The sequence below is a fragment of the Drosophila eugracilis genome, unplaced genomic scaffold (genome assembly GCF_018153835.1).
Source record: "Drosophila eugracilis isolate 14026-0451.02 unplaced genomic scaffold, ASM1815383v1 contig_1197, whole genome shotgun sequence".
NCBI lineage: Eukaryota > Metazoa > Arthropoda > Insecta > Diptera > Drosophilidae > Drosophila > Drosophila eugracilis.
In genome coordinates, this window is record NW_024571981.1 from 3,124,219 (window position 1) to 3,151,686 (window position 27,468).

At 37.1% G+C, this 27,468-nt stretch overlaps 2 protein-coding genes across 2 annotated transcripts in view; one reads left to right on the forward strand and one right to left on the reverse strand.

The window, feature by feature from the left end:
- Window positions 1–27,468, reverse strand: part of LOC108103058 (neural-cadherin) — a 102,159-nt gene that overhangs the window by 36,666 nt on the left and 38,025 nt on the right. The window contains 3 exon segments of the mRNA XM_017208376.2: window positions 21,747–21,933; window positions 23,120–23,302; window positions 25,011–25,200. Of these exon segments, the coding sequence (XP_017063865.2) occupies window positions 21,747–21,933; window positions 23,120–23,302; window positions 25,011–25,200 (560 nt within the window).
- Window positions 18,552–18,867, forward strand: LOC108103047. Its single transcript, XM_017208360.2, has 2 exons — window positions 18,552–18,702; window positions 18,769–18,867. Exons 1-2 carry the CDS (start codon window positions 18,634–18,636, stop codon window positions 18,865–18,867), a joined length of 168 nt encoding a protein of 55 aa, XP_017063849.2. The 5' UTR covers window positions 18,552–18,633.

Consider the following 27,468-nt stretch of genomic DNA (forward strand, 5'->3'; position numbering starts at 1 on the left):
TTGTTGCCCTATTTTATGCTGCCATGCTCAGCATTTTGCTGCTACTGTCTGCATATAGTTTTCCAATTAAGTGAAATAATACAAAAAAATGGCAACAGAAGGAGGCTAAATCGTAACTTTTTTCCTCCCAACTTGTCATCTTTTCGGGGCAAAAACAAAACAAAAATATAAATGACAGTGGAGGGGTAAAGGAACTTGGAGTATCCATGGCCTGCTTAAGATATTCAAGGCGCACTCATTTGCACATTTCCGTTCCGCTTTTTTCGCTAAGCGGAAGTGCCGCATACGCCATGTTGCCAAACACAGACTGAGATGGCAATAGATGCACCGAAAAAAAGTACATCAAAATATGTGTAATCAAGAATATGTACTATACATGCAACATACATTGTTTATTCAGCATCTTTAAGGGCGAAAATGGTTGTTTATGATTTTGTAATGTGCCTAATTTAATACAGTTTCTTTCTGTGTAGTCGTTTTATCTCTCTTTTCAAAACAAAGTGCAACGTTGACAATTTTGCGCTTTAAGTGAACGAGGTATTGCAGCCGAATACTCATTGCACATTGCGCCATCTTGTCTCCGGATGCGAATTTATGCGTATTCAGCTGAGGAAAAGCACCAAAAAATACAGAAGAAAATAGCGGAGAGATTGTCTAGCAATTGCTTTTTGTTAGCGTTACTTTTTGCATGCTTTCAGCTGATTTCTGTCCGCCTTTTTGCAGCAAATTAATTGCGTAGACAGCAGACAGGAAACTGAGAAACTACCGGGAGAAATCTGCGCGACACTTTTTCATTTGGCATCTAAATTATTGTTTGCGTTTCTTAATTGAAAATTAAGAAAAGTTTCCCCCGAAAGGTATCCGTGTGTGTCTCGGTATAACATCTGTTTGTTTTCTCTGAGAAAATAAAGTTTCTTCTCCACTCCACTTCTTTTCTTGCTAACTATCAAACCGCTTTAAGAGTATTGCACCTCCCTAGGGAGAACGTCTCACGCTCGAATTGTTTCCGCCAAAAGCAATTTATACTGTTTGAAATGGAATGTCATAATACTTCCACATGCTCAAATGTCCTGTGGGAATGCCTGACAGCTGCCCAGACAGCAAATAAAACAACGCAAGAAAACCCTTGATTTATTGTCAAAGGAAAGAGTTCAACAATAAGTTATTCAATGAGACCTTACCCCCGCAGAAACATAAATCAAACAATTTCATAATGCGCATAATAATAAATCGCATAAAATGTATAAAATGTAATTAATAACTGCCCATTTCCGTTTCTTCAAGGCGATGGGGCTGCCATGGCACCCCCGTATAACAGGGGTTGAATTTCCCCCTAGAGGGTTTGAATTCAGATTGACAGGCGCATGATTGAACTAAACATAGAAATGGCATTATGCATAGTTTGAGAACGCTGTTAAATTATAATTTAATATTTAATTACAATATTTAAAATACCCGCATTCAAAAATGTACGCGGCAATGGTTTGCATTTGATTGCGGCCTCAATTGAATGATAAATGATTGAGGGTGATTAAAATATTAGCCAAATATGCGTACAATTTGCCCAAAATAGCAAACAATATTTCACCAAACACCTGGCTGTGTATATGGATTTTTAGAATACGATTTGCAAGCTAATAAATCCTCAGGTCTTGCCGTGTGCATTGCTGCTGATCAATTTTCGCTAAAATGAAAACTCAATTGACTGCATTATCGAATGGGCTTTCCTCCGCACACCTGTGAAAATCCTGTGATTTCTCATTGTGCAGGTGCATATGTTTTTTCTTTCAAATCGCACACAATGCTCCGATTGTGATTCCGCATTCAGATTTGAACTCGAATACTGATTCCCATTCTGATTGCCCAGCAAAGGCAAATAAATTTACGTGCCAGCTCAAAGGCTCAAATGCCAATTGAAAATTGACTGACAAATGTGTGCTCGTGAATTTGTTGTTTGGCTGCCATCAGGGTCTTAAGCGATTTGTTTGGCAAATAGTAACGGCTATAGTACTCCATTTGGCAGCCACCCAACATCACCGATTCCCTTTGCCAAATGACCTTGCCCCTCTTCCCATTATATATAAACTTCAGTGCCACCTGTCAGTTAATTCACTTACTTCCCACAACAAGCAACAACAATTGGCTTAGCTGCTCTAATTATTATTTAAATTGTTTATAATTCATTGTAATAAGTCACAACCATCGAGGTGGGACAAATCCTACCCAGATTATTAAAGTTTTAATACTGAAGAGAAGAGAAAGGTGGCCTTAAAAAAGTTTTAATTGTGTGACAGAAAATTGTAAGGTATAAGGTGGTTTGGTAATTACAACGGCAACTGGTTGAGGGATAAAAAGAATTTATAATTTCTCTTAACCAAGGACTTTCTCTTTGGTAGAAATGAAATAGGACAAGCCAACTGTTATACGGAATAAAGGAAAAAGTTAGAAACCATAATATTAAGTCTGAGAGAGTGTCCGAATAAAATAGTAGGATATTTATCAACGAAAGCTCTTTAGTCTTGTACAAATTTGTTAGAAGATGAAAGGAATATTTTATGTTGGAAGAAAAACTTTAAAATACCCAAAAGCCAAAAGGAATTATTCCTCGAAATATAAGATGATTTTTCTGAAAGTTCTTATACATGTATATTATAAGAATGTTATAAGCAATATATCATCATGAAAGCTTTTTCAAAAAATCGGAAACCGTCTTTTGAGAAAGTCTTATATATTTCTATAAAAAGTCTCTAAATAGTCTCTCCCAATAGGCAGCCTTCCTAGAAACGTATAAGGTATAAAAGCTTTTATGTCCTTCGTTCCAATGCACAGACTTTTTGCTATAAGTATGGAACTTGAAAGCTCTGTATAGCAGAAAAGGGTATAATTATAAGACCTGAAAGCTTTTCAGAAATAGTAAGCTTTCTGCTTAACGAAACATTGTTTTATAAAAAGTTTAAAAAGAAGCTGTCTGTTTTATGGAAACTTTGTAGAGATATTTTTAAACTCACCATATCTGATTCAAACTTTCTAATCGCATAAAATTTTAAATGTAACTATAAAGAAGGCGTCTTAGCAAACAAGATTTTTAAAATGATACTTAAAAAAAGTTAATTATCCTAAACTTTAATTTCAATCTCTGACTGTCATTGACTGAGTTTTTTTCCTTCTTTCAAGCTTTTCGACCAGCTGCTAATTTGAATTGCCCCTAACTTAAACTCCACTTCCACAACATGCTAATCTCGGGCCACTTTTTGGACACTTAAATCCACGTGAACACTTTGTCTCGCTTTTGGCCAAAACTTTATTAGTACCAACTAAGTAGGAAATATTCGAGAGTTGGTTTTAGCTCATTACGCTGGCCAGAATATTTCGGAAATTGGGCTTCAGCTGTTGCCAAAAACGCGTATTTCCGTACATTGTTAGATGCAAAGAATCTGCTTTGCTTTTTATACGGACATATTTTAAAGTTTTATACCCTAAGAAGGGCACTTAAACGCAGCCATCAAAGGCACGGGACCTTGTGGCTAAATCTCATCGTGACATTTTTGCTGTAGCTGATGATGATATTGATGATGAAATCGGCAAGTTTAGATGAGCAGGAGAAGTTTGCCATAAACACTCGAGCTGTGAAATGTTTATATGCATGATAAAATCATAAAAAGATGTGAAGCTGCTTATTAAATGCACACCGCAAAAATTGGTGATCAACTGCCAAGTAAAAGCGAGATTTTTTGATGACACAAGTTTTGTGAGAGTGTTTTTGGGGAAAACTCCTAATGAAACTGAGCGTGAAACTATTTGGATGAGCAAAGTTTATTTACTTGATGAATGTTTGCCCTCCCTTATGCAGATATCGTGTCGAACGGAGGCTTCAGTTTAGCTTTCTTTATGGACTTTTAAAAAGCTGAAAAAGGTCCTTGAGAGTTCAAGCTTGAGTTTACATAAGTAAACAAGAAATGGGAAAGATATACAAGTATTTGATAGAGCTAAACATCGGATCAACTTACAAAGCAATTTTTTCTAATTTCTAATATTTTTTTTTATTTTAATAGCTTTGAACTAATTAAATAAAAACCCTTTAATGATGTTCAAAAGATGTTATAACTCCTAACCGAAATTAGCCCAATTTCAAGTATCCTATTTAATTCAATTTGTTTTGCAGCGTGGGCGGGGTCTCTGGAGGGCGTGTTTGAATCGCCAAAAACTTTTTGACATTCGCATAATTTATGTAGCGCAATTTGTTCCGAAGCTGGTCCGCTACATGCGATCGCATTGTTTGCCAGGGCAACATATTGCAGCAAAAAGTGCGCGGCCATAAACAATGGCCAACAACCCACACTCACACACACACATACACCAGCACACGCATAGCCATAAGTTGACCCCTAAAAGCAGACAACGGAATACACTTGAAATCATAAATTACAGTGAACGTTGTACTGTTGTTACGGTCTCCCGCATAAGTTAAAACCACTCATACGCCCTCTTGGCCCCGGACACCTGCCAAAAACAAAATTTAAATAAATTCACTTGTCAAATATATCGTACATAATTTCAAGTGCATTTTAAATCAATCGCATGTGTTACCAGGCACCACGCCCATCGAACGCCCACTTTTCCGTCTGCCAGATACTGTGTATGTGTGTGTGGTCATATAAAAATAAAGTGGCGGGGAACGAAAAAAGAAAGGGCAAAGTGGCAACCACTTGCTTGTTCGATATTTATGACAAATGTGACCATGAAAACACTGAGAGAAATTACTCCATAATGCCGTGACAAATTATACAATCTTTTCAACCGTTTTTTAGTTGGTTCTTACATTTTAAACGTTCATTTTATCTAAATCTGCTTAAAATAGTATCTCAAAAACCAATTAAAATGTCTGAGAACTAATATAATTAAGAAAAAAATGCTGTTTTTTGCTGTGTAAAGGGCTTTAGGGCGTTAGTTAGAAGGCGTGGTTCAGGGCGAGGGTCACCACGACTGTTTGAGATTAATGGCGCGTCTAAAATGCTCCCCGTGTGAAAAAAGAATCTATAAAACTGGCTCACATGCATACCACACAAACCATATCAAGGGACACACTCAGGTGGTTTCTGGCCAGGTTGGTGTTTCACCCACCTTCGAACACCCCCTATTTTCCACCTACTACCACCATCACCACCTCCTTCTTCAGTGTGTTTGTGTGCGCGTGTTTTTGACACTTTAACTGCGCTTCCACTTTGAGCATAACTTGCGTCACGCTTGTTATTGCTGTTGGTTTTGTTGCTTTTGTCGCGACTGCTGGTACAGTATTTGTTGTTTTTGCCTCTGCAGCTTGTTGGCTGTCATTTTGCGTTTATTTCAGCCAGGTTGTAAATGGCAGGACTGTCATTGTTCAGGTAACTGCCGCATGCCCACCCCCTTCTAACGCTTTCATCGACTGATTGTATGCACTTAATTTTAGAAGCGGCGTTAACTGAAGGCGGTTTCCAAAGTTAACTCAGACAAACTTGACAAATAATGGTAATTGTATCTGGAAATTGTTTTAAAATGTTTAAAAAACAAACTTTTGTTAAACTTCCCAGAAATATGAAGGGAAATATATGAATGTAAAGAAAAACTTTATCTGTTAAAAGAAAGAAATTATTCAATAAACTTCATTCCTAAAACAATAATTAAGTGACGTTTCCGAAAAATCAATATAGACTTTTAAACTATGTTATTCTCTTACAAAATATAATAATATTTACATTTTTCAAATTCTATGAAATGGAACTTTCATTTGTACCAAGTCTACTAGAGTTTTATATCTTTGCTAAATCTACATCTTCCCACATATTTTCCCTGCATTGCTTTTCTGCTACACCGTATTATTTCTTAAAAAACAATTCAATCCTTAGTTCTACATAAGTACTTACAACAAAAAATAGTGCATTATTCCAAAGAAAAACATCACATACCTGAAAGAAAATAAATAAAATGTTGTTAGTCAAATTTGCAGTGGCACCTAATTTGTATTCTTCGATAAGGACACTTCCGTTAACGAACTTACTCATCGCTCTGTCATCCCTTGCAATCAGCCAACTGGATTGGGTACTCTGAGGGCTTTCGGACGGAAAAGTTGTAGGGAAATCGGCTTACAGGAAAGTATGGATGCATGGCTATGGCATTTATTGAGTCTGCTGTTGCAGCTGCATTTCGGACTAAGCCAATAAGCATTTGAGTAAAGTGAAATAAAAGTAGTGAAAGGCTAATGCCATGTCTTAGCCTTCTTCGACCTCGCCCCCTTGTTGCACTCGAATTTACTTGGGTATTTGCCTTGAGCCCACACACACTTTTCCCGGCTTCCCCCAGCTTTCACGGCGTCTGTCGTCACGTTTTAGCGCTTTAGTAGCTGCAATTTGTTGGAGCGTGCGGCCGGGCCAAGTGCACACATGCATGTGCAAATAACTTTTTACGGTAATGCAAATGAATGCCAATTTACGAGCCGAGACATTTCCCACATTCAACGAACTTCCTTGCCTGCCAATCGCATTTGTCAGGCCAATTTGCAACTGCCGAGGTGACAACTCAATGAATCTCCTCCGATCCCAATAAAATGGTTGAGTTTTTCTTCGTTTAGAAACTTTTAAGGAGGTTTCGAGTTTTCTTAGAACGAAATAGTTCAATTTTAGAGTGCAGCGAAGTCGTAACTTGAATTTGCAACTTTAATAAATTAGCAAATGGAAATTTTATAGCTTTTGCAGTTAAATATTATTTTGAAAAAGGTCAAAAAAAATCAATTTTATATTTGGCAACAAGGCCAAGCTCACACTTTAAAAAAATGTTTTTTTGTAAACATGCAACAGCTTTTCACGGCTGAGGCAAGTGTTTCTGCATCCATAGAAAAACTAAAGCCAATAACAAATCCCCTTGTCGGCAACAAAAAAATTGTTCGACAGGTGCAACGGTCCAACGGAAAAGTTTTCAACAGAAAGTACAAAAAGGAAAAACAAAAGACGGCCACGTATGAAGCAATCATTTATGCAGCGCTTTGTGGAAGCAGCAATTCAACGGAATTTTCACAGCTTCTATACAAAAGAAGCGGGCATTTTCGATCCCTTTGTCGTGACATTTGACTGGCAAATTATTTAAGCTTAGACAATGTGAACAATAAGCCCGAGCACTTTCCGTTTTGGGCCCAAAATTCCATTTCCCATACGCTGACCACGCCCAAATTACTCCTGTTAGTACGAGTGTATGTGTGTGTCCATTTCCATTTTGGATTTGTCTTTGAGTGTGTGTCCTTTGTCTGTCCCAAGCATTATAAAACAATTTGTTGTTTTGACACCAACATGCCGAGATAGCCCTTTACCCTCTGCCCCTATTTCCCACGACCAACCCATTTATTTAACCGCAACTGACCCCACCTGAACCCTTTTGCCCCTGCTCTCACACTCAGTCACACAATCTCGCCTATTGTTTGCTCATTGCGAGACAGGATTTCGCTTTGCTTCCGTTTTGTGTGCGGCTGCCATTGGTATTTGTTTATTTGTGCATGTGTGTGTGTTGTGTTGTGTTTGCCTTGGGTTTACTTTTTATGTGGAGTGGAGCACTCCATGGCAGCACTTAAGTCCTGTTTATTTATTGTGCCAACGAACTTTAAAGCGGCTTGAAAAAGGCTCTAAAAAAATCGCTAGTTGATAGATTAAATATCCAAAAGAAAGTACATTTTTATTGTAAATTATGAATTTTTAAATATTTTTATATTTATAATTTGTATATTTAATCCGCTGAAAATAATTTTCCAGTCTTCCAATTTGAATACATTTTTGTAGCAACCTCAACTGTTAACACACACATTTAAATTAACAAATTCCTGTCAGTCTAAAGTATCAGCTGAAATTTATCCGTATTAAAATTTCATGTTAAATCCTGCCAAACACCCACATTCACCCGCAAAATTTATGTGGCATACTCTCAGGCATTGTTACACATACCCACGCTCACGTGAAAAACCCACGGCGACTAAGCGCATTGGATTACACACAAATGCGATCAACAATTGAAGTTTCCCTTTGGTCCAACCACACCTAAGCTTATTACACATAGAAAGAGGAGAAAACAAATTTTGTTGATGAACTCAATTAGAGGCGCCACCCTTTGTTAGCCCTTTTTTAATTAAATTTGAACATTTCTGTATTCGTTGGCTTGCTTGTTTTATTTATTTCAAAATTTACTCGGGCGCCAAAAGTGTTGTGAACGCAACTAGAGTGAAATCAAATTATGAAAATTGTTCGCTCTTTTCTTTGCAAACACATTTTCAATTAGTCAAATTGAAAGTTTTTGCCGAAGACAAAAGTTGGCCGAAACTTGAGCGAATTTAAGGGAAAATACTGTCGGGACACATTGGACGTGAGGGCACAGCATTTTATTGCCTTTTCAACTCGCAGGAAAAAGCGTCCAAGAAATTGCAACTAAAACGCAGTCATGCTGCACAGGATAATCCAAAGGATAATCCATGCGGCACAGTAAAGGGAGCACTAAAAAAATCATACAAAAGGGTTCCAACAACGCTACTACCGCTTTTCCCCTTCCTTCTTTCCTTTTTCCAGCAGTCCACACATGTTCAATTTTATGCTAACAAAGCTTTTTTTTATTGGAACCTTCTGCAGAAGTGGGCGTGGCCCCTGGCTTGACGGCAATTTCGCGGCCTTTGTGGAGCCCGTATTTGTGTGTGTGTGTTTTTTTTAGCAGCTTTACAGCCGAAAAATTGAAATGAATTTGCAGCTTGCAGCACGAGTGAATGCATTTTTTTAAACCAGGGTTTTTTATTAAGTTTTTGCCAGCCCTTAAATGTAAACATATTGATGATGATGCCGCAAAAGCCGAAGCTTATGTTTGCTTTCATCAGTTGGATCAGTATTGGGAAGCTTAGGTGGGAAAAACTTTTCATATTAATACCCAGTCCAGCCGAATATATTTTTTAGGTCAGCTTAACTTGATTTTCAGCAGCACACATTTGGTGAGAAAGCACCTCATTCCTATTGGAAATAAATAAAGTTTTTATTCCCCATTTAAGCCAACATAAAAAACATGACTTTTTGATATAAAACATTTTTTAGTTGAATGATTTTATCATATAATAAACTGACTCAATACAAGTTCTATATATTTTTAAATAAAGGTTAATTTAAAATGTAGCCACTGAAATTACATTTTCCATTTTGTATATAATAAATGCAAAATAAATAGAAAAAAGTAAACTTTTAAGGAAACCCTTAGTTTAAAAACAAATAATTATCATTAAAAACTTTTCAAATTACCTACACAAAATTCGATTTTGAAAGGATAAAACTTCACTTAAAAGACAACAAAACCTGTTTACCTATTTTCCAGGATAATCTGAGCTGTTGTACCACCCACCTTTTCCCGACTGAGTGGCACATGATTAGGGCAACTCATATGCGCATAGAAGGCCGTGAGCCAAGTGGAACGCAATTTGCATATATATCTTTATGAGCTGGGGGCCAAAAAGAGTAACCAAACTGGAAAAATAACAACACGACCCCTGACCCTCCCACCGAAACACAAAACGCCACAAAAAAACTATGTATACGAACGCAACAATTTTTCGGCGTGGCTGCTGATGTTTTATTTTTTATGCAAATTTTGTTGCATATGAAAAATTGTCAGAAAATGGGCAAAGGGGGGAGCAAAATCATCATATAGTATGTGAAGAACCAAATGTGCAAAAACTTTAATAAAAGACTGTGTCGGTAAGGGGTTTGTTGAGGGCCCCGACCATAAATTTCGTACAGCAGGGTGCGACGTGCCTCTTCAAACAAAGCAACACTCAACGTCGCTGCTGCTCCAACGAAATAATTTCAGGAGCAGCAGCAAAAAAAATGGGAGGATAAAAAGGGCCAGGCTTTTCGGGTTGCTTGCATATTAAAAGTCAGAAGCGTTGAGCTGCTGAAAGGTTTATAAAGAGGGAGGGAGTGGTATTTTCTTATGCCTTGTTGCATGCAACACGAAAAATTTGCGTTGACAACAATGCTACAACATATTGTGGGTGGTATCCAAGCCAAAAGGTAGCTTACTTTGCCTTTCATGCCAGCTTAAATAAGTTAATATTAATAATTTTGCTGGTTTGTGGGCAACAGCTTTTTGCATGCGAAATGTTTATTAATCCATGGAAATTTAATGATAACGAAGGTTATTTTTTAACCGAACTTTTAACTAGGTATTCAGTGAAATTAAACTCTTAAAGAAACTTTTTCAAACCAAAACCTATACAAAAATATTAATATAGCCGTCTTAATTTATTTAACAATTTTTTATCTTTTTTTAGTAACTTCTTCTTTGTCTGCAATTTCATGGCCAATAAATCAAGAATTGCAATGAAATTGTTTCCGCTACAGAGTCAAAAAAGGATAAAAATCCATGAAAACTTTGTAATTGGTAATTGCTATTGTACATCGATACTTTCCACGACTTTCGTTGGATTCTTTTTCTCTGAAGTTGAACTTTTGAATTATATCGACATTTTTATGCATCTTTTGACCTTATATTATTGTCGTTCTGATTTTCCTAATTAATTTATATAAAATTGTAGTAATTAACTTGTTTTACCAATCAACTGATTGACACTCCAGTGATAGAATCAGGAACACCCGGATCGCTGTTTTGCAATTAAACACCTGTATGTAAAGCTCTGACGAAAACCGCATGCGATGACAGCTGCTGACAAATAAACAAACGGCCTGACAGCAATCAACCAGAGTTTGCGCCATATTTTGCTGTTGCCTTTGATTAAATTATATTTGCATCGTGGTGCGCGGTGGAACAATTAAAATTCATTAGAGTTAATTACAGCCGCAATTAAGAGGACATTTTCATAACTAATTGGGGGTAATAAAAAAACAAACAACAGCACAACTGAAAGCAAAGTATTTTCATAATGTACTCCCACTGGGTTTCCTTGTTTGCTTTTCTTTTTGAAATTAACAGAAAAAATTTACATAAAACTCGTATGAAAAGAAATATTACATTTATAATGATGGGAGTTTCCTTTGTCATTTGTTTGGTTGATCGTATGGAATCATTAATTTAAACTGTTTACTGACTCAGTTGAACCAAATAATTTACAAATATATGAAATCGGTAACAAGAGAGAAAGTAAAAAATGTAAACTCATTAAAGCTGAGTTAACAAAATTATTTTCTAATCTATATTTATGATGAAATATAATTTTTGCCTTCGATCTCAATTTGAAATGTCAAGCCAAATGCTAAGACTTTTTTGAGACTAAACCTGCTTACTTTGCAGAAGTTGAAGGGCCAAGAAAAATGCCAACACAGCCCAGAAAAAAAGTGGAGCAATTATAAAAGTGGCAAACAACAGGAACGACTACAAGAAAAAAAGAAAAGCGTCTAGCCTTGTTGCGACTTTTGTTTTGCTTCGTTAACCGAGTTTTCCTTGGCGGTTTTCCGCGGCGCAAGTTTAAGTGGATTTTCATAATTTACGCGCTCTGGGCTCGGTGAAGAACCATAAATTATTACCCACAACCGGGAAATGGCAGCCACGCCCCCTTTTTCTTTTGCTGTAACAATTGGATTTAATTGTAAGTAAAATATGTGAAAACTTTGTGTTGTCTTTTTTTTGTTTTGTCCCAACGTTATGAAGCCGTATCGAGTGTTTGAAAACTTTTTCAAGTCTCTAATGTGGGTGGGACTTATCCATTCAAAAATCACCCAAACTCACTTTTGCACCCCCACCCGCTCTCAAAGTCAGCGACATGTTGTTTTCATGTGATTTCCCACTGTCAGCAGCAGCTGCGACTGTATATGTGTGTCGTCTGGCTTTTTGTTTTGCTTTCATGATGATGATTTTCCAGCTTGTGATTCCTATGTTTGCTTTTCGTCAACGTTTATGACAATATATCAAGCGAAGAGCTCCATCTCCATTTCCATTCCCATTCCCATTGCTCCAGAACTTGGTCTACTTTATGCTTTTATTGGTTACATGAAAATATTTTCCCTCCTCCTTATTTTCTTTTTGCCTTTGCCTTGCCAGCCACAATTGTCAGCCACAGAAGTTATGAAGTATTTTTTCTTGTATTTTTTTTTAGTGCTAGCTGGAGGAAGAGCGAGGAAATCGAGCGACATGTTGCCATAAAGTTTTTAATTAAATTGTTAGATTTTACATTGACACTTTTTTTCAGTTGCTGCTGGTGAATGACAAGCAAATTGGGTTTCTTGTGAACAAAAAGATACATGGCCTAAGAATTTTGCTCGATATTTTACAGAATTTTTCAAATACTTTATAAAGAGCTATAATTTTGTGTAGCTTTTCTCGAATTTTGTGATATAGCACGGAAATTGGCTTAACATTCTCTCTGATTGACTGAAATATTTTAGAGAATTTTCTAAATCTAGTTTGGTCTCATATTTTTTACTTTTTTTTGTTTTTTCTTAGTTTAATGGCACGCACATTGGCAGCTCGGTTTCGAAAGACTTTGTTAGCCAAAGCAAAGAGAACCTTTGGTCAGTCCTGACCTCTGCCGATAAATGTACGAAATGTGCACGCTCCGGTAATATTTTCTCCAACCCACAAAAGGTGACCAAAGTGGGTGGGAAAATATGGGAGATGGAAAAAGGGAGTGCAAGTTGGCTGCGGTCTCATGATAAAGTTGACACTTTATGCGTTTTGGCTTGGCGTCGACAGCCTCAGGCTAGAAAATGCAAAAAGCCATGCAGGGAAATGCGGAAAATATCCCACTCGCATGTGAGTTTTGAAAGTTTTTGATTTTGTTTAAAAAGTTGAAGCGATTCCCTAAAAAAATTGGCACACCCAACTTTAACTGCAAGTGTGGAAAAACGTTATATACAAAATTCAATCTGACCGCATTTTATTAGCATTGAATCTTTTCACTCAACATTCATCAAATAAATCCAGACTGTATGCTGTGCTATATATTTTAAACCCATTCAAAACAAGTCCCCGAGTTCGTATCACATTTTTTTCGTGCCTTTACCTGGGATTTTTTATGTGATTTTTTTTGGAAAAAAATCAATTAAAGGCTTTTCGGGTACGGGCGACGTATACGCAATATTTGTTGCTGACCTGTTTTTTTTCTGGCTGTACATATACTATACGTGAAGTGCAATATCTGTGGCCCAAAACCAAACTATGCAACTAAGTTAGGTTATTTAAATTACTAACCCGTGCACAGGCGACCGCTCTCCCACATTCCACATTGGTATTTTATTTTTCTGTACGAATTTCGCATTTCGGTTGTGGTGCTTCCACTTCTAATTACCCCTATACTAATATATATATATATATATATATATATATAATGTATATATGTAAAGAATGTGGCCCACGAAATTTTGTGTTTATGTTATAATTTGGTTTTTAGCACTTTGCTGCATTAATGAATATTTAAACGATGGTTTTAAATTTTATTGACGTTTAGTGTTTCGTTTTGAGAGCTGTCGAGTGGAATGTGTTAAATGCGAAACTCAAATAGATTTTAATTGGTGGCAATTTGTTTCCAAAATAGTTTAAATAAATAAAAGAGCTTGATTTAGCATAGTTAAACCTATAGAACATCTATAGAATTCTTCAACAAATTTCCTCTTTATATATTTGATATTTTAAATGCAAATACGAGCAGGATAACTAGTTAGGAAGAACATTTTCATTGATGTTTTTCCAGCATTGTGTGCTCTTCAATTTTGTACATCTCATCAGGCTATTTCAACAAAACCCGCTTGTGCAATAATTTCGAGTGCACGCGTGTTCAAATGAATTGAATTGGATAATTGAATGCATGAGTGACTGACTGGTTGATTGACTGGCTGAGTTGATTGAGAGCCGCTATGTGCAGAATGCCACGAATTTTTGCCCCAACTGATATACATACTATACTCGTATAGAGTTTTTCCATGCCTTTTGGGGTTAGGCATTGCAACGTGGAGGAGCGACAATCGCAACGCCTTTCAATCAAACGCTGCACACAAATTCCCAAACAAACCGACATCCAGCCACGCCCGCATCCACCGCCCCCACGACCTGTCACTGCACGTGACAAATGCCGACAAACGACATTCGTACTCCTTCTTCTTCTTTGCAATTCCGTGTATCTCTTGCGTGGCTTTCAATATTGCTGCCGGAAGGGTTAAAAGCCAGCTACCTGAAGTTGTTTGGCCCCGGCTTTATGCCCCACTAATTTGCCAGATATTTCCTTTCATGCATTTGTCTTTGGCATTTTTCAAAACCATTTTTTCACCGACTAGGACTTTTTTTATAGTGTATTTTGGAAAAATGTCTGGGTTTCTTTTTTTGTTGAGTTTTTAGGTAAGTTACCTAACTAACAAAAGAAAATGTTTACACTTCTTTATTTGGTCTATGTGAAAAGAGAACCTCTAAAAACCTTTTCATCTTAGCTTTCGATATGATTAATTCATGCAAAATTTCGGTAATCATGGTAAGCTAGGTAATCATTAATACTGCGAGATTAGGAAATAAATCAGTTGGCCAAGCTTCGCCTCCGGACAAATTTGATTGGCTGAAAAACTGGCGCCAACAAGTAGATTTCCATCAAAAGGAGAGCTGCCCACGCCTAGACAGAAGAGGGAAAAATACTTGCCCCACACGAATTTCACCCCAAAATTGCTGTCATTAATCATTTGCCTTGAAAAAGGTGCCAAGCAGGTTGGGTGTGACGTTAATCTCCAGTGGAAATATTGGCCAAAACGAGACCAAAACACTCTGCTGGACATTCTAGCAGTATTAACCTAATTTTCTGCAACCAACTTGAAGCTGAAAGGTCTTGGACTTTTCGTAAACAATTAAAGTTGTCCGCGTGGGCTTGGCAATTTTTGTTGTATGGTTGCTGCTACTGACTTTTGACACGTGTCATTTACGTTTGAAAGCGTCGACACAACGACAACAACGATGTCAAAGTGAATGAAAGTGAATGACAAGGCCAGTTAATGGCTATTTGCCCACAAACAAATACCGAGCATAGTTGTTGGCCAAGATGCCAGGACATCAAATACCTGATCCTTGTGGCAATTAAAATAATTCCACACCATGAGAATTTTAATTTAACATTTGAGCCGTGTTACATGGAAACTATTTATATTATATGTAAGGAATAAAGTGAATTAATAAAGGATATTTCAATCGATAAAAACAAGTTTGGTATGACCAATTTTTCTTTTAACTAAAATATATTGGTTTTATAAGCATCCTTTCAACATTTATAACTTTCGTTCTATAAAAAATGGCATTCCATTGACCTTAAATTTTTATAGAGTTCCTTCTTTAATGCACAGGTGAGCTGTCTCATCAGAAAACGCTTAGGCAGTCGACTGAATCGCTGCCTTTATCCTTTTGCCCCTGGCTAGCATTATGCCAAATGGGCAGTTCTTCCCCCACTGCCAGTAATTTATTTGCACTTTGATAGCAACAAGATGCATGCAGAGGCTGTGGCAACAGGGGGTGTGGTATGTACTATGTGTGGGGGTGAGGGTGTGAAACCCTGCACTTATAAATCACCGAATGGAGGAGAAGATTCTGCGATGCTTTCGCTGCTGTTGTGGCCTGCAACTGCGACTAAGCAGTTTATTGAAAAGTGGACCCAAAGTGCGACGCCATAAATATCAACTCAAGTGGGCGCGGTTACGCCCACAGTTGTAGCTTGTGTTTTGAAAGCTGTTTTGAGCTCACAGCTCGGCTTGATATTCAGGTTTCTTTCACAAACGAAAAGGTCTTGGTTTTATTATTTAGTAATGTTATAGTAAAATTAGTGAAGTAATATTGCTTTAAGTGTCAAAATGCCTTAAAATGTATCACTATATTTAAAGCTACATATCTCAATTAATTAGTTGAATAAGTCAATAAATCGAAATTATCGTGAAAGAGAAGCCTTTGCTTTATGGGTCCCAAGGTCACGGTGAAGTGCATTAAAATTGCTCATCAAATAGCACTCGGTACTCCCATTCAACAGATTCGCATTTTTGATGGCAAGCAGGCTGGATCCTTACTCTATACTCGTATATGAGATGCATTTCATTGCATTCGCTTCGATGGCTGCTCAACATGTTCAGAAGCGTCCTCGAAAAACGCCATGAACAGCAGTGGCAGGATGTTAAGAGTCCTTCCCCATTCACACCGACACGACCACGCACACAGAGCCAGCTGGGTGTGCTGAACAGGTTCAAAGACCTGCCAAAATGCCGGCACTGTTAAAAAAGATTTCAAGAGCTGCTCACGAACCCAGTTAACATAAGTTCTACATCGAGAGAGAAATAAAGTCTTTCAAGTGAGAGCGTGGAATTCGAAAGCCATCGAAGGAGCTAACATCAAATATACTCTTAATATAAATTTCGGGGGAGTGTGGATCTCATTTTAGATAAACAGGGGAAGTTTCTGCTATCTACCGAGACATGTTCCACACAAACTAAAAAGTTTACTTTATACTGTTAAAAAGTTTCCCCTCCATATGGAGTCCCTTTGGTGGCCTGTTTACGAACATTTTCGAATTTCTGTTAAACCTTCCCCTAACTTTTGGGATCCCAAAAAGCAACATTTATTCCACAAACCCCAGAACTGTTAACTTCCCGACAGGAAAATGTAATGTTCTCATCTCTGCTTGTGGACTTTAACCTCGTTTTTACGAAAGGGAGTATTCGCTGTTTTTAACGGCGTAACCTCCTTTAATTTTTTTTGCGTAGGTTCGGCAACTTTTTGTTATCTTTTGTTGCTGCTGCTGCTTCTGCTGCTGTTCTCAAGTCGCAAAAGTTGTTGACAGGCATCTCGACGCAGCTCAGCTTGAAATAGTTTGCATGAAATTAAAATAATCTCTAAGATTTATTGCTCTAGAAAGCGCAATTGACTCGATTCGGCGCAAAACTTGCTGCTCGGTGTCTATTTTTGGGCCATTGTTAGGCAAGCCTTTAAATATGCCAGCGGGGAATTTAAGGCGATTTATGCAAATTAAAGGATAAGTAGTTGAAGGAACATTCAAGTATTTCTTCTTGTTTATCGGCGGCTAACCAGAAAACGTAGCAAATTGGCCCAAGTGCCGGCAGCTTTGTTTAATGGTCGAAAAGTACATATTTGCGTTTACTTTGGACCTCTCTCCCATTTCTTTTCGGTTTCTATTTTTCTCTTGCATTTTCTCCCTCATTTTAGCGTTTGGCTTGAGGCATTTCTCAAGACGTTGTCAGCTCTTCAATGGTAAATGCAGCTGCCACTTTGGCCAACTTGTTGTTGACTTGTTGCCACTCTGACCGTTCTTAAGGAAAAGCGGAAATGAAGTTGGCAATGTGGAAATGCCATTTTTCATGATTTCTTCTCTCCACATACACTCTTTTTCTGTGAGATATATTCGCTTTTCCCTTTTTGTTTTCCACTCCATCTGCCGTCTCTTTTGGTTTGCTTTTGACAAATTGTTTGGAATTGTCGGGCTAATATTAACAGTGCATATCTATTCTACGAAGACCAACTGTATCTCCATATATATAAAGTACTAACCTGTCTGGCTATTGTCTTTGTCTTTTATCTAATTGGAAGTACTCAGTATTTATGGGCTTAGAGTTTAAGGGTTTAAGAAAAATTGCTCTAGTGGTTATTTGAAGTTGGCTTTAAATTTAAATATTTAACTTTTACACCCTACCGCCAGCTTCTTAATATCTGTCATGTTCACTAACGACTAAACAAAGTTCCTTTTACATACCTGCAAACAAAAGAGAAAGAATGAAAACCCATTATTAACAAACAGATTCAATTTACAGCAAATATTGATGGTCATCGCAGACTATTTTTAATGCCTTAAACCGAGGGTTCAATGTCTGGCGGAGAGGACGCAGTTCAAGCATCGATCATAAATGATGGAGTGTGGCAATCAAGATAAATGGTTCCGTCGAGTGCCGGAGCAGCCATGGGCAAAGGAAGAAATTCACGACTCGACGGCCATTTATTGTTCAACTTTCGATGACATCACTGCGTATGCGCAATGTGTGTCGAGAACAGTTTAAAGTGGCGAAAAAACACAAACAAAAAAATCAAACAAACTATTTACAAATTGCTGGACCGACCCTTCATAGGAAGTCATAAATTGAATGCATGGCATAAAAGCATTATCGAATATTTAGAGCAAAGTTCAGAGTTGCTTCTTTGCTAAAACGGTTGTGTTCTGGCGAAAAGGGGCGGTAATATTCGATGGGTGTGGCCCAATTTTATGGGCTCGAACATTTTTTACGAGCACTTATTTCCGCCCCAGAAATTAGACAACTGCTTGAGAAGCGTTTATGCCCGAAAGGGTGTTGTTTCCGAATAACTTGAGACTCTCGCTCACTTTAGCCTTTCTTCTATTTTCTCTGAATTTATGATGTGTGTAACAATTTGGCCATTGTTAAGGTTGCCCTTGGCCATTCACTCAAGTATGTCATGCAAATTCTGCTTATTTTATTTAATGCGATTTTTACGAGTACCAAAAACAGAAAAGGATGGGATTAATTTGCTCCCGGCAGTGGCTCAATTTTCTTGGCCCCTGGATAAATAATAAATAATTTCCATTGGGTTTATTTTTTTCCTGAATAACTCCTTTATACTGCCCAGTGAGGCTTAAAATTTAACTTTCCGACATTTGTCATGTTTTGTTTGTCTGGTGTTTTGGTTTCCCTGTTGGCGCATTTATACCCAAAGAAGGCAAAAGGATTTGCTACGTGCAGAGAGGCTGCTGCTAAGCCTAAAAGTATGCATAACTAAAAAGAGCACGTTCCACAGATAACCAAACAACAAACGGAAAGGAAAGCAAGGAAAGTATTCAGGAAAAACAAGACATCGATAACTGGGTGCAGAGGAAGAAAGTTAAAAAGCTTTTAATGTGGCTTAAACTATTTTGATACGACAAAAATTAAAGATGACGTATATAACTTTTTTTAATCCTATTGTAAAACTAATACCGTTGGTCTTTAATTTCCTAAAAAAATTCATTTTTAGGAACAAATGTTTTCAATTTCAGTTGTAATTTCTCTCAGTGGCTTAGAGTCTATGTGATTTTTGGGTCCGTCCATTTGTGTGCGTGTGGGATAACAGATATGTTTGTTATTTAGGCAAATGATTTTTCGCTTCGGGTCTGCTTGCCAATGGAGCGGAAAATGCAAGCCGAAACGCAGCTGTGGCAAGACTGTTGGTATTTAAATGGGTCACAAGGTCGCTGGATAAAAGGAAGGATGCTCAAAGCCAAACAACAACAAAGACCAAATAAAATGAGTTGCTCGGCTCTAATGCAAAACGGAAACCCAGGGCAACCGCATAATGGTCGGTTGGAAAAACTCCTCCATCGAGGAAAGCGAAAACGCAGTCAAAGCGCCGCAGAAACATCACGGCACAATAAATGCAAAAAGTAAAAACCCAATGCAAATATCAACAAACAATGATACAAAACACAAAAAAAGAAAACCGAGAGGAAAGCCAATGCGAAGCACCTAGAGTGACAGACAAATATTGAAGCGAAATTGAACAAAGGCCAGAACCACGCCAAAGGAAAATCCAGAAAATTCAGTAGAAGTGGAAAAAATTGAATCAAATTGCACAAGCTTAGTACAGGGATTGATTAAGTCTAGAGAAATACATATTCTCAAGGAAATCCATTTCATTTTGTATTTCTGAAGGTAGCAATACATTTTTTAGCCAAAGAGAGTGGTTTAATAAAAGTCGTTCCTTCATTCTATTAGCTTTGATGGTAAGAAATTCCTGAATTAAAGAAATATTTTTTTTTCATATTTTATTGACACATTTCCCACCAACATGATAGCTTTAATTTCCAGATTTTCCAGGTCAAATAAAAGCTATGAATGAGGCGCAACTATTGATGCCTGAAATTCAGTCAATCTCATATGTAAATACATGCTAAAAAAAGTATGCCAGAGATTTACAATTTCAGCTTTTCCTGCTTGCCAAAACAGTTTTTCATGCAACCCACAAAAGGCCATAAATATATATATACCTATTTGTTGGCGTTGCCGTGTAAAAACAAATAAGCCAACATCAATTAAAAACAATAAATAAAAGCCGGAAAACTTTTGCATTGCATCAGCAGAAAATGAAAACGAGACCAAAATGTCGAAACAAAATAGCAACGGAAAACAAATCATCGCCGGGTACAGGCTTTTAACAATAGTTTATTGCCTTTTCTCTAAACAAGATCCCAAGCAACGAGCCCTGTTTGCTTTGGCTGTGGAAATTGCGAAGCCACAAGCTGTTGCCAAAAACCTGGCCCTAAAAATGAGCCGACCGAAAAGCTACCAACCTTCAGAAACACCCAAAAACCCTGCCACAACTTTTTCGCTCAACATGAATATCAATATTTGTAAGCAACTGCTGTAATTTACATACATATATATATATATATATATATGGGTCTTTCCATTTTCCAAACCAACATGAAAACTTTTTAATTTTCGTTTTCATGGCCAAAAGCCCCCTTGTCTTCGCCTAGCGCTCATGTTGATTGCACATCATTTTCAATGTGGCCCGCTGCCGAGTCTATTTTTTCGCCATTTCCATTTACCACGAGCTTATGTACGGCTTAGTGACGTATTAAACAATTGAAAAGCATTTTCACGGACTGCCGCAGAAGAACAACAACGAAAAAATATAAAAAATCCACGATGTAAAAGCGGAGAAGCAGAGAAAATTGATTGCCATTTCAGGGGCAATTTTTAATGAACAGCAAATAACAATGATGCCGAGGCTTACCCATAGAAATTTGTAACAAATGAAAAAGAAGCAACATGCTACATGCCACAAGTTACAAATCAAATTTTAAAAATAAAATTCTGACATTCTCTTAATTGCTCATTTTGATTCAGCAAACAAAGTGTATTTGTTTTTGTAATTGTGGAATGTTGACATAATATAAAATTTTGATTATTTTGATTCAAAATATATATTCGACCAACCCCAATAAATTGTAAAATTAAAGAACGCAAACGCCATCGACTTTTTTCATTTCTTTAAATAAAATCAGTTGAAATGCTTTTAGTTTTTGAATCCCCTGACATCCTGGCAATCTGATGTAACCCCGTCAACAATCCTCACCTATGTCAAATATTTTTCCAACCAGCTTAACCATTCAAACTCAGGAGGCCCGGCTGACGTAAAATGTTTTTGATGTCCGCCACGCCAAATGTGGCAAATGCCTGGCCAACATGCCGCATAAATAAAATGCCCCAAATGCACTCGACTAAACACACTCACCCACATCAGCTACATTCAATCACTCACACACAGACAAGCTAGTCAATATTTGGAGAGCGAATTCGTTTCTGGTTTTCGGGGAATTTCAACTTAAATTTATTTGCTGTCATTTTATAGCGAATCACTGGCACTCAAGAACTCGGCAATTTGTTTCTAAACTATATTATGCATTTTGCAATCTCGGTGCGATAAAAGTTTGTCACTTTGCATAAACATAAAGTTTACAAAGATAAATAATTGGACTTCGTTCTGAGTTTTTAGGACTTGTTTGTATAAAAATACATAACTTTACTATGCATTGTCATAAATTTAAGAATTCGGAATATGTAACGCGTAGTTTTGTATAAAATTTCCAATATTTCTTGCTTTAATGAATACATTTTCTGAAGACATTTCAACATTTCCCCGGCCATCTCCGAGAACCCATGTATTTATCTGGATTTCTATTCGATTTCGGCTAATAAAAACAGCTAAAGTAAAGTTCAATATTTATTGCTTACCTGAATTTGGTCCATTGCTATTGGGACGAGCAGATGGAGCTCCGTCCCGTGCCTCCACCTCGAGGGCATAGGCGCCCTTCTTCTCCCTATCGAATACGGTTTTCGTGAATATTTCGCCACTCTGCAGGTTAATTTCGAAGAATTCTTTGCCCTCGTTTCGCGGCGAATCGACAATGTAGTAGTAGACCTGCAAGTGAATAAAACACATAGGATATTCTGGTTTATATCGGCTCGATTTTCAGCTTAATTAAAACATGGAACTCACATACATAACTTCAAAAGGAGACAAATTAAGAATTTAACTCGGGTCCCGAGAGTGAGGAAATGAAAGAAATTTAATTACTGCTTCGGACATTAAAGAGGAACGATAATGATAATCAAATCCCGTGACCATTCGAGGGGGAAAAGGCGGGACTATAAATGAAAACGCTAATTAGTGCGGACATTTCGCGCGTACATGCAAATTACTTGGCTTGAGGACACAAATTGTGGCTGGCTGAAGACTTACAAAGAAAAAAAACGAAACGAAAAAAAAAAAATAAAAGAATGTCCACCCCAAAGTGCCATATTATTATAATCGCAAAAGGGGCTTGAGGGGTCTGTCTGAAAGACCCGACCCATCTACACCCTTTCATCACTAAAAGAGATACCCCTGCGGTTGTGCGCGTTTTGCATTTTGCATTAGTTTTTTTTTTCAAAACGCCCTTCTTCATCCTGGACTTTCACCAAGGGCTTAGCACACACACTTGTAAGGCGTGCAAAAATGTTAACTCTTTGACATTTATTAGCCATCTGCCAGCTGATGGCCAAATGGACGAAGGACGTGGTCAGCGAAGGAGCAAAAAACAATTACAAAGGCGTGAAAGGGTCGGTGAAAGTGGAGTGAGAAAAATTTAGGGGAAGCGCTAAAAATTCTAGTTGGCTTAGAAAGCGGGTAAAACCATTGGGATAGCGATGATAATGGTAATTTAAAGGGACTGAAGAGGGCTTCGTTGAGGAAAGTTCAACATGAAGGGCTTTAAGAGATTGCTGATTTAATGGGATTATGAAAAATAAAGTTAGCTTTGATGCGATTTACAGGGAAATTTAATATAAACTGTTTTAAAAGCAAATTTAAATTGGTTTAAAAAGTTATAAAAAAGACTATTTTTACACCTCCATAAGCTGTCAAATATTTAAATTAAGGATCTGCTCTTTAAATGGACTTCTTAATCGCCTCGTTGTTTCCACTTTTCATCTGTTTTTTTCCGGGAGATTCTTTGTCTCCTTTTTTCGTTTTCCCTTTAATTTGCTATAGCAATCGTCTGGCATTTCCGCCGATTTTCCCCGATTCCTCACCATTTCACAGTTGGACTGCAGGGGGTGGTACTCACCTGATTATTTGGGAATGTGCCATCCTTGTCGATGGCGTTCACTTGTGTCACTTTGGTGCCAATCGGTTCTCCCTCGAGCACCGTTTCCTGTTCTCGTTCGGTGAATAAAGGTATTTCATCATTAACATCCTCGAGCATTATGTAAACGGTCGCTTCCGATGCCAATTGTTGGGCCCCGTTGTTCTGGAAAAAGAGGTGAAAATGAAGGGTGGAAAACCAATTTAAAAAGGGGTATATTTGATTTTTCATAACTTTTTTCACCCGGTCTGTTGGCTGTTTGTTTTTTAATTAAGCCATAAAGTGTGTTTAATGAGTTACGCTGGTCGCTTTTTGCTCCTGATAAAATATTTGTATATTAATTTGTAATAAAGGTTGACTGATTAAAAAATGTTTGAAATTCTTTAGCGTTGCGGGAAAAACTGTGATGGATATTGAACCGTAAAACCTCCTTCTCCTCATATGTGTTAATGGGGATTCGAGATAAATGTCGGTTTCACCCTTTGTCAAATGATTGATTACACACCGCCCATCAATCAATAGAACAAATCTCATTGGCAACTTGTCATTTATTAGTTGTTTTATGGCCAGATTGCCGATTGGCCTTGCTAATATTCCTGTCCCATACGTTTATTTGCACACTATTTGGCATTCACATTCCGGCATTACGTTATTAATCAATGCATATGAAATCGATATATATATATGTATATATGAACACATGTTTACACTAATGTTGACATGAGCAAGGACTCTCTGATGGAGAGCAGTGCCGATATGAATTATTTATTTTGTGTTCGTTCCATTTTCCTGGGTAAACACATGTTTCTTGCCAGGCCCGTAATTAGACTTGTTATTGACCATGATGGGTGTTTTTGGACTGAGAACTCTGATTAGTTGTCATTAGGAGCTTAAGATTCACTGCCTGATTTATCAATTTATATAACAAAAATACTAAACAAGAATTTTCAGGATTTATTACATTTTTTAAATTAACTTTAATGCCTCCCGGAAAATTAATTACAGTTCTAAATAATTTAAGCATTTTAGATCTAACAACGGGTTAAATAAAAAATGTATTTGACATGTTTGCCAACCGCAACGACGTAAAAAAACGGAATTAAAAATTTATACAAAAATATTGTCAAACTAATATGCGGAAAAATACACACTTATGGCGTCCCCGAGACCGCAAGCTTTATTCAAAATTCATTTAGAAATTCGTTTTACCCAACTCAACGAACGTTTTAGGCCCACTGGAGACCATTAGCTTTTAGTGGGTAATTTTCAGGCAATGAAACTGAAACCTTGCGATATTTAATTACCTGCACATCACATGAAAAACGGTGGAAATCCTATTTGGAATTGCATTTTTAAAAACATTTCATTAGGCAAGTTTGTTGCAATGCACTGCGGTTAGCAACGGAATTCCCATTAATATTTCAGTAGGCAGTTTATTTAGTCTGGCATTCAATTTGTCCTTCGCTGAATGGCCAAACTAATGAGGAAATGCTAAAACTTGACATTGATTGGGAATGCAATTGATTACCGTTCAGCCGCGAGCTGTCAGTCATTCAGTCAGTCAGTTGGTCCGTCATTCAGTCGCTCAATCAGTTAGTTTCTAATGAATTCGAAACGAAGCGGGACTCGCATTTGCATTTTCCGGTGAGGAAACTCGCGCAAGTAATTAAAACTTTTCAAATCAAATAATTACAAACGTATTTGGAAGTCATTCTCAAATACAAAAGTCAAATACATGTCTAATTGGGCCTAAGACCGAATTGAAAACTTTCGGCTGCCTTCTGAGAATTGTGCAAACATTTGGCAACTTTAAATTGAATTCGCTTGGGGTTTCTTTTAATTTTATGTTTTGGGTTTTCTTCTTCAAACTCACCTCCACACGTATGGTAAGATTATATTCCTTGATACTTTCGTAATCCAGCGGATGATTTACTTTTATATCGGCCCAAGTGTCGCCATTGTCCGGTCTTTGTTGCAAGTAGAACGTGTGAAATTTGTTCGTTTGGGCCGTTGACCCGGGCATCAGTCGATAAAAAACTGTGGGATTTCCTTCAATACCCGAACTGCAGACGTTAAGGCCAAAGGTCAAGTGTGAAAAAATAGAAAATATTAGTAAAAGGAACTTTATGACGTTTTAAAATCGTTGTTAAATACTCGCTACATGAAATTATGCTTAAACTACAAATTAAATTGTTAAATTTATTTAAGTTTATCAAAAATCAATTGAAAAAGAGCAAGAGAAGGGTAAATATTTGAATAGGTTTAGCCGACTTTCTCTTGCTCTAAAAAACAGTCATACATTCACACACACAAAAATTAGTCTTTGTTTTAGACTTAAACACATGCAAAAAGACAAAATACAAAAAACTGGTCGCATAGATGGAATTTTTGCTCTAAAATTAAGTGCAGCCAAAATTCATATTGTGCGCTTTAAAAATTTGAACTCAATTTAATTCCTTAAAGCGTCTTTTGTGCAATTCAAAAAGTGAAAACCGAAAAAAACGCAACCGAATATTAACCAAATGGCCTCAAAAAGTCTAATTGCCATTTGACTATTTCGGGAATGGGTTCGGCACATGATAATGAAAAACAAATTAGGCGCAAAAAGAAGAGAAAAATATATATACCATATATATAATGTATATTATTTGAGCCTGGACAACACTTGCAACTGACAGACGAGGGCGTCGAAAAAAGGCCTTAAGAACGGGTCTTAAGAATAAATGAAAACTGTCAGGATTGCGCACAAAATGTTGCCAAGGACAAAAACGGCACAAAAAAATTATTGTTCCGAACAAAAAAATTCATGGCGGAAAGGTTGGTGGGGAAAATGGTTGGGAAATTTGTGGATTGCATGAAATTTTCTTGGAGGTTTCGTTTGGTTTTGTAGTTGTTCTGTGATTGGATGGTGTGAATTGATTTTAATTTCATTGATTGTGTTGAGAACCTAAAATAAAGTGTTTCAAAATTATGTATATTTTTGCTTCTGTACACTTAGCAAATGTTTGCAGTTTGCTTATAACCTAAACTAAATTCTATGGGCTTAAAAAAATATTGTAAAAAATTATAAAATAATAGATGCTGACTAAGAGATCTCTGTAAAAGATATATTAGTAATATGCCTTCAACCTTGTTTATTTAAGCCCCTAAGGACTCGCGACGCCCCAAGGAGCAAACAGAATTATTATGATATACGCACACACTCGGAAGTCCTTCAACCCATTCTTTTTAAACACTTAAACCCTCTCCTAATGACCTCCAATGTATACATACATATTGCTAGCAAATTTCTGTGCTGGGACATGACCAGATAATTGCGAAGAAGAAAACTCAGGATGAAAATGCTTTTCATTCAAAATAATTTAAACACATAAAAAACAGAGGCGAGAAAAGAAAACAGAAAGCAGAACCCAAGCACGTTTAATAGATTGTAATTTCCTTAATATTGCGCTGGGGAACAGAAAGGAAGTGTACTTAAGGGCACTAAACTAACGCTAAACAGCAGATTCAGAAGATCAGACTCAGGTGTGTGCAGGTGCGTATGTGCAGTATTTTCACTTTTTTCTTTACTCTATTTACGTTTATATTTATTTTTAAGGTGGCCTTACGGCTTAAGTGCATTTGCTTTTAGTGCGGCGAGATAGAGGGTAAAGTGCATGGTAAAAAATAGGATTGGATAATATAAAAACTGACTTGGACTGACGCATAATTAAAATGCCAGTGCCATGTGGCTGGTTTGCCACGAAGATAAAACGCTGCCCGGGGAGATCCAAAGCAGAATAGTGTCGCGGGGTGGGGTCAAAAGTCATTAAAGTCCGCAGCTTCAAGTTTTTTAATTGCAATTATAAAAAACAAAACTTTGTTTAAAATAAACTTTTTAGCTTTTTTTTCCACCATCTCCCTTCAGATGGCGACTTGTATATTTTACTTTTTGCCTCTGGCTGGCACTAAGTGGCAGGTAATTGAAACTGACCCAGCTCATCATGCGGCAAAGGCTGGCGACAAAGCCGACTTGTGTGCCATTTCAAGTTTATGCAGCACTTGTATGTGGCAAAAAGAAAAAATTATAAAATTTGCCAAAGCCACTATTGCCTTGAAACAACATAAACTCAGATTTTCACGGTGGCATTGTGACAAAAAATTCTAAATATTTTGAGCTTTCCGAAAAATACAAAAAAATAAAATAAAGCCTCAAAGTTGTAGTCTATATATAATATTACTATATAGAATATTATTTCAATAGCAATAGGCAGTTTAGGTAGAACATAAGTGCTCAAAGTCAAAGCTAATATGAGTAGCTTTCCTATAGTTTTAAACATATTTACTTTTTA

What these genes read in the sequence shown, in the direction of transcription:
- LOC108103047 (XM_017208360.2), top strand. Translation starts at nt 18,634, where the DNA reads ATGTTTTGTTTGTCTGGTGTTTTGGTTTCCCTGTTGGCGCATTTATAC. An exon ending in CAAAGAAGGCAAAAGGATTT is followed by an intron (nt 18,703 to 18,768) that starts GCTACGTGCAGA and finishes CACGTTCCACAG; the next exon opens with ATAACCAAACAACAAACGGA.